Genomic DNA, 13,075 nt, shown 5'->3' on the forward strand with positions numbered 1-13,075 from the left:
CTTGTTAGAAACCCAGTGCAGCGAAGTGAAGACAATACAGAGATGTCTCGGAGGACCTTTTATAGCCTCTGCCCTGTGCTTGGAATTTTACTGTCCCAAACAAAGCCCATACCAGTACATCACCAATATCAATAACATCGGACACAAAGATGATATATGTATATACACAGGATAATCATACTTAGGAAATCAGAACTTTCCCTTTGAAACCTGACAGGACATACTTTGTACAACATTTGTTGCAATTATACAACCGTGGTAGCAAGACTGATAAAAATGGTCATACAGTATCATATGGGTGAACTAGAGTGCCTTGTTTTAAATGAGGATATTGATGTAAGAGGCATCCCAGAAACTTGGTGGAATGAGGATAATCAATGGGAAACAGTAATACCAGGGTACAAAATATATCGGAAGGACAGAACAGGTCGTGCTGGTGGGGGGGTGGCACTATATGCGAAAGAAAGAGCAGAATCAAAAGAAGTAAAAATCTGAAATGAACCAAACTGCACCATAGAATCTGTATGGATAGTAATTCTGTGACAAAGTCACAGGTCCGATGCTCTGGAACTGCTCTGAATGAAGCCAGCCAGGACCCCGGTGTAGCGTGTCTCCTCTCAGGGCAGGCTATCCAGGGCAAAACCTTTCTCGGCTATGGCATTCCTGGTCTGACATCAGAGCATTCAGGATGCCTGTTCACACGGTACATTTCCCCTTGGCGGGACCACCTGGATGGGACCTCTGGGGAAGACAGAGGTCCCTGCACCCCAACTTCCCAGTCAGCTGTGACTCTCAGCCAGCGCTGTACAACGGAAGGGTTTATTAATTGACAGTAACACAGCATATAACAGAGCTCATCACTTACGTGCAGGGAGCTGGAGCCTCCTCACCTGACCTTGAGGGTCACAGCAAAAGTCACACACCCTTATTCCCACCACCTAGGTATTGGTGCAATACACGGGATTCACAGAAAACAGTAAGACTCACATAGGTTCACGTAGAAGGTAATGAGGGAAAATTCCACTTTGGCAAGGGTGTGTTGAACCAATTGGAGTGTCTGGGGGAGCTGAACCACATCAGGGTGAAGAGAACAGCTTGTGGGCCTCTTCACACAGGTTAGGGATCACCCAGCCCCACTCCCTCTCCATTCACAGTACACTAGGGTCCATGGAGCAGCTCCAGGTTTGCTGTCACAGCCCTGCTCAAGCTCCCGTGGCTCGACGCCCGCCAGAAGTGCACGTTTGGCTCCCACACACGGGGCCCATGTGTTGTTGAGTCAGAGCAGCGTTCAGGCCCTGGGTTTCTAGGCCCAGACTCAGGATGCGGCTTCCAGTCTAGCACCTCCCTCTGGGAGTGGGGAGCTGCACACCAGGGGCCAAGGCCCTGAGGCGAGTTTCCTTTGCTCTGCACCTCGGCATTCTTTTCTCCTAGGGTAGAGAGCAGACTGCAGTCTTTTTCAGGACACGGAAGTATGTTTCTATAAACATACAAATTAGATTTCAGAGAACTCTAGTTCTATAGCTCTATTGCTGTGACACTCTGTACCCCCAAAGCAAAACCCTGCTCCCCACATTTACCACTGTTATACAGTTGCAACAAATCTTGTACAAAATATGTCATATGAGGTATCTATGGAAAGCTGTGGTTTGCTGAATGTCATTATCCTATGTGTGTGACTGTATCATTTTTGCCTCTGAAGTAACAAATATTGACAATCTACCTGTATTTCAAACGTGTTTCCTCCTGTGGTGACTCCCACAAAGTAGTTTACATCCAGCCTAGCCAGCACATTGGGAATGGATATTCAACTTGATGGCTCATCAATGAACACAATGGGCCATGGAAGAAGTTTGGCCCCATCTATAGCTGAAATCCATGAAAGGCAGGTGACCAGCTTATGTGACACTGGACTCGATCTTGTGCCTGTACTTTTCCAGTAACTGTGCTGGTGTCTCTGTTTGGGACAATGAAGTTCCCGCCACATGGCAGAAGCTATAAAAGGGGAACTGATATTACCACTTGGTCTCACTCCCACCACAACTCAACACTTTGAAACACAGTTAGAAGAAAAAGACTTTGACTGGAGAGGTGATCAAAGGAGAAATGCAGGAAAATCTCCAAAAGTCCATAAATGGGAACAGTTGTGTCCTGCATACAACGAGGCAGGTGATATTACTGAATACTTCACTATCTTTGAGATACTGTGTGTGATTCGTAAGATTCCTGATAAACAGAAGATGAGCACTTTAGTTGCAAAGTTAATTGGTAAAAACTGGATATACTCAATAAAATGCCAATTGGGAATCTGTTAGATTATTCTAAATTCAAATAAATGGTTTTGAAACAATGTCACATTACCCCTGAAACATATCGAGTTAAATTTACAAATCCTAAGAGGGGCGCTGATACGAGTCAGTGGAATATGTAAATAAAATGAAAGATTTGATGGGAAAGTGGACAAGGGGCAAAGGTATTATAAGCTTTGAAGGAATGTTTGATGTTGTTGCTCAGGAACATTTCTTACACATATGTAAAGATGATGTAAAACAGAGTCTGTGGGACAAAAGGGTGAACACTGTGGATGAGATGACTTCTCTAGCTGATGATTTTGAGCAGACACAAGCATCTATTTTGAATAAACCACAGACAGAGTGTTTTACACTTGGTGGGAAGATTGTTCTGTTTTACCCCCTTCTTCCACAGAGGGCTAGTGACCATACAAAGTCCTCTTACATCTTTACATCACCAGACCCTGGCATACCAAGACACCAAAGATAACCTTAGAGTAAGATCCCTACTGAAGGGGACACCGAGGGGAAAGGAAAAACAGTAACTAAATACATGCCAAGGTTATTGGAGGAATTGAATGACCCAATGGATGGTGAACAAACCAAATTGTTCAAGCAAGACGCATGGTATAATAAAAATACATGGAGACATCTACTTGTGATAAAAGATTTGGTGATGGTGTTAAATCAGATGATGTAAAGTTTGTTGCTATTGGTAAATCTTATAACAAAGTATTTGGTAATGATGGTAAATCCTATTAAAAGGTGGAATATGCATGATTTTGGGGGAAAACTCTTAGCCATGCTACCAGTAGTAAACAAGAAGCCCTATGGGGATAGTGCTTCTCAGCTAACATCTGCAAAGAGGTTCAAAGCTTCTCTCAGCAGGGAAACCATAATAAACCTGGTCTGCTGTGTGAAAGGGGAAACTGAGTCACACAACCTCATGGCATTGATGAATATCTGTGTTGAGATATCACCAGTTGGAAAAGCACAATGGTAAACAATGCTGCACAGACATTAATAGTGTTTTTCTCAGGACCCAGAGGAGGCACACTTGCTGACATTTTAGAGCACTAGACTGATTTACAAAGTGTTGAAAGGTACACAGAACTTTGCAAGAACACCTGTGGGTAACACCACAATGTTTGCAACACTTGGGAGTTGTGTGGTCAAAACCTAATTAAGGCCTTGGGCACACTGCCTCCAGATTACTAACTCTGCTGCAGTAAACTAATGGGGGAGGTCTGACATTCTGCACCCAAAACAACACCCTCACCTACCCATATTTACCATGGTGATGTGATTAGGATGTGTTTTATATAAAGTTTGTCATGTAATGTACCAATGGAAAAGTTATGATTTGCTGAATATGATTATCCTAGTTGTATGCATGTTTCATTTTTGTACCTAAAGTTATGAATATTGACTATGTATCAGTATTTCAAATGTGATTGCTCTTCGGTAACAGGAGGATCTAGCCAGCATAATGTGAATGAACCATTCAAGGTAATGGTGCATTAAGAAACACAATAGGCGTTAGATGAAGATTATCCCCACCTGATGGAATTTCCTGTGATGTTCTAGCCAGAATATGGATAATGGCCCCTGCTATGAATTATCAAAGCAGCAAGGGCATGTGACCAGCTCATATGACACTGGACTCCATATTGTGCCTGAACTTTTCCATTAACTGTGCTGGAGGCTTTTGCTTGGAAAAATGAAGTTCCCTCCACATGGCAGAAGCTGTAATAGGGGAAAGCGACATCGTCACTTGGTTTCACTCCCCAACAACTCAACCCCTGGAACTACCTTAGGAACAAGGACTGAACTGGGGCTGTGGTCCCAGGCTGAAGGGATGTCTAGCCTGTGTATGGAAGATTGGTGGATAGTTTGTACCATTAGAGTGAGACGCTCCTTCATTCAAATCCTGTCTAGCGTATAGAACTTACACTATGATTTTATTTATTTCTTAAGTAACCAGCTTTGATCTGTCTCTATAACTTATAATGACTTAAAATCCATCTTTCTGTACTTAGTACATCTGCTTTCTATTTATTTACCTAAAACCGTGTGTTCTTTGAAGTATAAAGGGAAATCTGATTAGGAAAGGGGGCTGGTGCATTGTCCTCTCCACATTGAGGGAAGGGGCAGGGCGATATACATACACTGGTCAGTCTTCTGTCAAGGGCAAGACAGTACAGCTCTGGGGTCCTAGGCTGGAGAGCTGGGGGAATTGGCTGGAGCCTCTCTATTGTTGGTTCATGAGTGGCTCGTGAAAGCTTCCATGTAACTGCAGCTGGGTGTGTCCCTGTCTGTGTGTGGCTGTGGAAGTGCAAGACCTGGAGGGACTTGCAGCTTTTCCCAGCCTCAGAGTGTGACAGAGGCCCAGATTGTTATGTGAGAAGGCTCACGGGAACCCCTGTTTCAGGTTGCACCCTGCAGAAGCCCATCATGCCCACCCAATGAACAGGCCCTATGACAGTATGAATCCATTTCCTGCTTACCATGTGCTCAGTTACTAATGGAGAGACCGTTGTTATGGCAATGAAGTCAAGACTGCTGGGGTCTGTCTGTCATTCTCTGTGTGACTTTGACCAAGTCATGTCACCCTGTACCTCTGTCTTTTGAAGATCCTTCAAGGAAAGCTTCTACATTGTGTGATAATAGCGACTGATGAGAATTAATGATTTCTCATCCCTTAGCGAAAATCCCCAGTGCCAGCAAGAAGTGTCATTGTGACAGGTTGGATCACAGAAACCCCCTGGGAGCAGCCACCTGATGTGCCCAGACTACTTCTGCCCCTGCTTTCCTGCCCTGTCAGCTTAGGACTTCAGTGCCCTGCCTGGTTTGAGCCAGACTCACCAGCCGGCTGCTAGTGTCTGAATCACGTCCCCTGACAGCTGCAGGCTTGTCTGAAAGCAGCTTACAGAAGTGTTCCTGTCTTTAACACTCAGATGACCAACTCCCAATGGGGTCTAAACCCAAATAAATCCATTTTACTCATAAATTGTTCTGCCTCTATAACAGTGATAGAGAGATATGCACAGTTGTTTGCTCCCCCAGGTATTAATACATACTCTGAGTTAATTAATAAGTAAAAAGTGATTTTATTAAATACAGAAAGTAGGATTTAAGTGGTTCCAAGTAGTAACAGACAGAACAAAGTAAGTCACCAAGCAAAATAAAATAAAACACGCAAATCTATGTCTTATCAAACCAAATACAGATAATCTCACCATTAGAGATGCTTCAGTAAGTTTTTTTCTCAGACTGGACACCTTCCAGGCCTGGGCACAATTCTTTCACCTGGTACAGCTCTTGTTCCAGTTCAGGTGGTAGCTAGGGGATTCTTCATGATGCCTCCTCCCCCTTTGTTCTGTTCCACCCCTTTATTTATCTTTTGCATAAGGCGGGAATCCTTTGTCCCTCTCTGGTTCCCACCCCCTCCTTCTCAATGGAAAGACACCAGGTTAAAGATGGATTCCACTTCAGGTGACATGATCACATGTCACTGCAAGAGTTCATTACCCACTTGCCAGGACACACATATACAGGAAAATACCCATCTGCAGTCAATTGTCCTGGTTAATGGGAGTCATCCAGATTCCAAACCACCATTGATGGCCCACACTTTGCATAACTCCAATAGGTCCTCAGAGATATATTTCATATGTCTAGTTTCAGATACAAGAGTGGTACATTTATACAAATAGGATGATCACACTCAGTAGATTATAAGCTTTGTAATGATACCTTACAAGAGACATTTTGCATGAAGCATATTCCAGTTACATTATATTCACACTCATTAGCATATTTTTATAAAATCATATAGACGGCAATGTCACAGTCGTGCCTCCCCGCAGTCATCTTTCTCCAGATCTGTCTGTCAACTATCTATCCATCCATCCTGGGCATTTACACAGCATTAGACCCCATGAGACCTAGGCACTATCCCTAGGTTTCTTAGTAATCAACTATAATTTTTAAATATACACAAATACACAGAGCAGACAATTCCTCTCTGACTCAGCACAGAGCCCAGGAGTTCTCATCTCCCTTTGGGAAGGTCCCTTAATTACTGTTCACTGCTAAAGCTGGATAACAAGCCCAGAAGTTCAGACATGGAAACAGACATGAGCTAGAGTGTGTCTGGTCTCCAGCCTGTCTGCATCCAAATGCCGCTTCTCCCCTAGAAACTGTGCAAACCCCACTGGGATTGCACAGAGCTATATTATAAACAGTGCACATCACTGTGTTCGGTTTCAGTGTGGGATGCTGCTGCAGATATTGGGGTGAGAGAGGGACTCGGCTACCTGAGGAATATTCCCAGTGAAGACGCTTCCGTCTCAGAAATCACAGGTACCCATCTCTTTCTGTTTGACAAACCAAGTACAATCTATGTATGAGATAGAGAATAGGTCTGTTTTCATTTCTGCTCTGCACAGCCATTAAACATCCCAGGGCCGCTGCCACAGGTGCTGAATTTGCTCTAATATCATGGGCCAAAATGTCCCTTTTGCTCTGCCCCTCGGTGATGGGCTCCAGCCCTACAGTGGCTTCATTTCAGTGGCACAGTGGATCCTTCAGGATGAAAGTTGTTAGTAGACATCCAATGCAAGGCCAGATTTAGTATGTTCAGACTTTCAATGTAATTGAATGTATGAGAGGGGTAGCCGTGTTAGTCTGAATCTGTAAAAAGCAACAGAGGGTCCTGTGGCACCTTTAAGAACAACAGAATTATTGGGAGCATAAGCTTTTGTGGGCAAGAACCTGAAGTCAAATCATCTGAAGAAGTGAGGTTCTTACCCACTAAAGCTTATGCTCCCAATACTTCTTTTGGTCTTAAAGGTGCCACAGGACCCTCTAACGTAATTGAATGTTCCCTTGTCCGTGTGTTATAAGATAGAATAAATATAAATGCCTGGACTACTTTCTATATTGTTAGAATCATAGGGTTCAAAGTCAGAAGGGACCATCAGATCATCCAGTCTGACCTCCTGTATAACACAGGCCATTAATTTCACCCACTTACCCCACTATGGAGCTCCATAACTTGTGTTTGAGTAAGACCTGGTCTACGCTAGGATTTTATATCATGGAATCATAGAGCCATAGGGTGAGAAGGTCCTGCGAGGATCAGCTAGTCTAACCCCCTGCCAAGATGCAGGATTTGTTGTGTTTAAACCACCCCAGACAGATGACTATCCAGCCTCCTGTTGAAAACCTCCAATGAAGGACTTTCCACATCCTGCCTGGGTGCCTCTTCCATTGTTCTCCTATTCTTACGGTTGGGAAGTTTATCTGAGATTAAATCTAAATTTGCTGTGCTGTAGTTTGACCTCATTGCTTCTTCTCCTGCTCTATGTGGCATCTTTCCTTCATTTTTACCCTCCCTTTCCAATCTAAACATACCCGTTTCCTTCAGCATTTGCTCCTATGGCTTGCATTCTATCCTGTGGATCGTCTTTGTCACTCACCTCTGGATCCTTTCCAGTTTCTCTACATCCTTCTTATGTAGTGGAGACCCAAACTGGACACAGTACTGCAGCTGAGGCCTAACCAGCACTAAGAAAAATGCTACTATCCCCTCCCGTGACTGGCATGCTATGGCTCTGCTAATGCAAATGAAAATTGCATTTGCATTTTTTTTTGTACAATAGCAAAAAAAAACCAAACAAATCACACCCCTGAGAGATGTAGCTCTATCAATCTAACCATGATATAGACAGCATGAGGTCTACCAAGGAATTCTTCATCGACCTAGCTACTACCTCTTGGGGAGGTGGATTACCTACACTGACAGGAGAACCCCTGCCGTTGGTGTAAGTAATACCTACACCGAAGCTCTATGGCAGCTCTGCTGTACTGTTTTAAGGCCCAGGATTTAATGCTGGTTTGTTTGCTGCTGCCATCTGCTGTCACAACTTGCATGGAAACAAATAAAGAGTGTTTATAATTGAAATAACTTTGCTTTTAAAGCCAAGCCCTCCCCCCCCCTCCACACACACACACCATGGACACAGCACTGGGGGACCCTGGCCTGGGCACCACATCTTCTTCTGCCTCCACCTCTTCCTCGATGCTGACGATACTTTTGTGTAAAACTCTTGTCATAGTGGTGTATTATGTCACTGAAACTGAGGAGTTCCATCACTGAAAGTTGCTTTGCAGTGTATACACCTCCACTGTTTCTATGCCGAAAGCTGCTTCTGTGTGAAAAAACATGGCAGTATAGACAAACCCTAAGGAACAATGATGGATAACCAGTATCCACACCTGTGTTTCCTATTGGTGCCTAGTAAGGTTTCCCAAGCCATGATGTGTAGGAATTATTGAGTCAGGGAGCAGCATAAAATATGGAATTGGCAGTAGTAGGGTCAGTTGTTCATAGTTCATTTCAAGGACAAGGTCATTTTTCAGTGTGTGAAGAGTGAACAATCTGCTTCACCCATAAGAACAGCCCCCAGTATTGCATGTAGTGTCTCATATTTACATTGTCTCTCCATCCAGGTATTTGTACTGCAACCATCACCTTCGGCATATACAGGAAGTCAGGGGAACGTACAGTACATGCAGGAGACACCGTTCTGCCTCAGAGTTGGAAACCTTCTCCCCTACTCCATGTCAGAATCCAACACAACCGACTTCACCAACCCCTCCACCTTCATCCTGCAGGGCATTCCTGGCCTGGAGGCATCCCATGTCTGGATCTCCATCCCCTTCTGCACCATGTACATCATAGCCATCTTGGGGAACTTCACCATCCTGTTCACTGTAAAGATGGAGCGGAGCCTCCATGAGCCCATGTACTATTTCCTCTGCATGCTGGCAGTCACGGACCTGGTCGTGCATACATCCACCCTGCCCAAAATGCTGAGCATCTTCTGGTTCAATTCCAGGGAGATCAATTTCAGTGCCTGCCTCACCCAGATGTACTTCCTTCACTGCTTCTTAGTGATGGAGTCTGGAATCCTTGTGGCCATGGCTTTTGATCGCTATGTGGCCATCTGCCACCCCTTGAGACATTCCGCCATCCTGACAAACCCCGTGGTGGCCAAGATCAGCCTGGCCGTGGTGCTGCGTGGCAGCATAGTCATCCTGCCCTTTCCCTTCCTAGCGAGGCAATGGCCATATTGCAGAACCAACATTATCCCCGAGCCGTACTGCGCGCACATATCCGTGGTGAACCTTGCCTGCACCGACACCCGTGTTAGTAGTTACTACGGCCTCTTTGTGCTAGTATGTGTGATGGATCTGGATGCGATTTTTATTGCTGTGTCCTATACCCAGATCCTCAGGGCCATCTTCAGACTCCCCACAAAGGATGCCCGTCTCAAGACTTTGGGGACTTGCGGCTCCCACCTTTTAGTCATTTTAGCCTTTTACATCCCAGGTTTCTTAGTCTCCCTCATCTACCGATTTGCCCAAAATGTGCCCCTGCATTTGCATGTTCTCATTGCCAACGTTTGTGTCTTGATGCCCGCCATGCTAAACCCCATCATCTATGGAGTGAGGACCAAACAGATCCGGGGAAGGCTTCTCTGGCTCCTTACTCATAAAGGTACTTAAAGTTTTCTCCTGGTGCTCTGGCTCTCAGACCGAGCTCTGTGCAGAGCTGGCTGGTGACATGGTGCTGGGCCCCCTTCCGTGAGTCACTGACTGGACAGTCAAAGAGACATTAAACCCTTTCCTGGCCTTATTGTGCTGTGACAGTGTGACAGACTGAGGAATCATTCTGTGTACAACTCATTCTCTCATAGGATGTCCAGATTTCTAATTGCTGATAACTGGACCTCTGAGGCCTCACGCCCTGCCCTTCCTATTCCCAAAGGCCCTGCCCCCTGCCCTACATCTTTCCACAAGGCTGCTTCCACTGTCCACCTCCCCAAGGCACCACTCCCTTTGTTACCCGGGGTTCTTTCAACCCAAAGCTCTTGGTAACTTTACTCTGTGCGATTGGGGAGACACAGCCGTCCGACCGATAGATGGCTGGCACAAACACGACAACACAAGAGTGCTTTCACTTAAGGCTAAACTTTACTTAGTCTCAAACACTTACACACGTCCGCAATAGGTTAGTAAAACACCCTCAACCCTTTATAATTACCAAAGCTGAGGGTGGTTTTCAAGTGACACAGCGGCAGGCTTCCAGTGGCCAAATCTTCCGTCTGCCGGTGGGGACCGCAAGATGTATCCAGAGGGAGAGTCAAAAAGAGTCCCCAGACGAGTCCAATTATCTCAATCTTTTCCCCTTATATATACACATTAATAATAGAATGACATGTCCCTTAAAGAAACCTTGTTAAGTAAGCAGTTTCAAGCAAGAGGTTCCTTCTGATTATTGATTAACCAGGTGTGAGTTTTCCAGAGTCTGCATCTCTGAGACCCAATAGACATTCCTGCTCTTTTTAAAATGCATGTATCAGCACCTTCAACACAATTCTTATCAGGAAGGACGCAAGGTCAAGCTGCCCTTTCCACGGCACCCAAAACCCCCTTCCCTCCTGCCTTGGTCTAGCCGAGATTGCTGAATGATCAATTTACATTTGACTAGGTTGCTTTTTAACCATAAGCCATAGTGGTTTTAGGCACTTTACTGGTTTGCCAAAGTGTCCCCGTACACCTTCTCCATCTCTTCCTCCGGTGCCCCGCCTCAGCTCTGCTTTTTCCCCCAAAGCCCCACCCTTGTTACTCGCTCCCCTCCTCTCCAACCCCAAGCACTTGCTGGATCATCTCTGTGACGGGTTGGATCACAGAAACCCTCTTGGGAGCTGCCACCAGATGTGCAAAGACTACCCATGCTTCTGCTTTCCCTGCCAGCTCAGGACTCCAGCACCCTGTCTTGCTGAGCCAGACACTCCCGTCTGGCTCCAACACAGATCCAGGGTCTGAATCACTTGTCCCAAAGCTGCAAGTTTACCTGAAAACAGCTCACAGTAGTGTGCTTGTCTTTAGCACTCAGATGCCCAACTCCCAGTGGGGTCTAAACCCAGATAAATCCGTTTTACCCTGCATAAAGCTTATGCATAAATTGTTCATAAATTCATAAACTGTTCGCCCTCTATAACACTGATAGAGATATGCACAGTTGTTTCCTCCCTCAGGTATTAATACATACTCCGAGTAAATTACTAAATAAAAAGTGATTTTATTAAATACAGACAGTAGGATTTAAGTGGTTCAAAGTATTAACAGACAGAACAAAGTAAGTCACCAAGCAAAATAAAATAAAACACGCAAATCTATGTCTAATCAAACTAAATACAGATAATCTCACCCTCAGAGATGTTTCAGTAAGTTTTTCCTCAGACTGGACACCTTCCAGGCCTGGGCACAATTCTTTCCCCTGGTGCAGCTCTTGTTGCAACTCAGGTGATAGCTAGGGGATTCTTCATGATGGCTCCTCCCCCTCTCTGTTCTCTTCCCCCCTTTATATATCTTTTGTATAAGCCGGGAACTCTTTGTCTCTCTGGGTTTCCACCCCCACCTCACTGGAAAAGCACCAGGTTAAAGATGGATTCCAGTTCAGGTGACATGATCACATGTCACTGCAAGACTTCATTACTCACTTGCCAGCACACACATATACAGGAAGACTCACAGGTAAATACAGCCATCTGCAGACAATGGGAGTCATCAAGATTCCAAACCATCATTAATGGTCCACACTTTACACAATTACAATAGGCCCTCAGAGTTACATTTTATATTTCTAGTTTTGGATACAAGAGTGGTACATTTATTCAAATCAGATGATCACACTCAGTAGATTATAAGCTTTGTAATGATACCTTACAAGAGACCTTTCGCATGAAGCATATCCCAGTTACGTTACATTCACTTATTACCGTATTTTCTCTAAAACCATCTCAGTTACATTATATTGACTTATTATCAAGTTTTTATAAAACCATATAGACTGCACAACGTCACAATCTCCTTCCTCCCCGCTCCCAATCTTGGCTCCCTCTGCTCTGGGGTTGGGACTAGATGTGTCGCAGCCTGGCAAGGAACTGGCAGTGAGGACGCAGCACTGGGGCCCACCGGTCAATCCGGAGTGGAGAGGGAATAGGGTGACCAGATGTCCCGATTTTATAGGGACAGTCCCGATTTTGGGGGCTTTTTCTTATATTACCTATTACCCCCAACCCCATCCCAATTTTTCACACTTGCTATCTGGTCATCCTAAGAGGGAAGGCAGAAAACCGTATAAAATCAGCTTAGTGCTGGAAGCAGGGCTGTGAGGAAGTCAGCGGAGATTGTGCATCACACAGCTTGTGGGCCCTAAAGCTCAGATGCAACGTCCTGAGGGAAGACACCTTTGTGTAGCTTATTTCCTTAGCTTTCAGCAATGGTCTCAAGTTGCAGTGGGGGAGGTCTAGGTTGGATATTAGGAAACACAGCAGTGGAATGGGTTACCGAGGGAGGTCATGGAATCTCCATCCTTGTAGGTTTTTTTAAAGCCTTCACAAAGCCCTGGCTGGGATGATTTAGTTTTGATTAGGTCCTGCTTTGAGCAGGGGGTTGGACCAGATACCTCCTGAGGTCCCTTCCAACCCTGAGATTCTATGATTCTATGATTTGTTACTCCCAGCTGGGGGCCTGTAGGAGGCTGGGTCCCAGCAATGGGGATGGACTGGGAGCCCTTTGCCTTGAGCCAGGCCTCGGGGGCAGGGCAAGGGATCATGTGTGAATGTAGGAGGATAACAGCTGAGAGAGGCGGAAGGATCAGCCCCTGTGTTAGCTGGGAAGGCGGGATGCTGGGCAGAGTCCAAGGTGGC

The 13,075-nt window shown here is 45.3% G+C and overlaps 1 protein-coding gene across 1 annotated transcript; it reads left to right on the forward strand.

Annotated features, from left to right (window-relative positions):
• The first annotated feature begins 8,864 nt into the window (after nt 1-8,864).
• On the forward strand, nt 8,865-10,171 carry LOC135972423 (olfactory receptor 52B2-like). The gene has a single exon (XM_065550454.1). The coding sequence runs from the start codon at nt 8,865-8,867 to the stop codon at nt 9,861-9,863; it is 999 nt and encodes a 332-aa protein (XP_065406526.1). The 3' UTR covers nt 9,864-10,171.
• Nucleotides 10,172-13,075: the final 2,904 nt, after the last annotated feature.

This window comes from Chrysemys picta, chromosome 1, assembly GCF_011386835.1.
Source record: "Chrysemys picta bellii isolate R12L10 chromosome 1, ASM1138683v2, whole genome shotgun sequence".
In the NCBI taxonomy this organism is placed as follows: domain Eukaryota; kingdom Metazoa; phylum Chordata; order Testudines; family Emydidae; genus Chrysemys; species Chrysemys picta.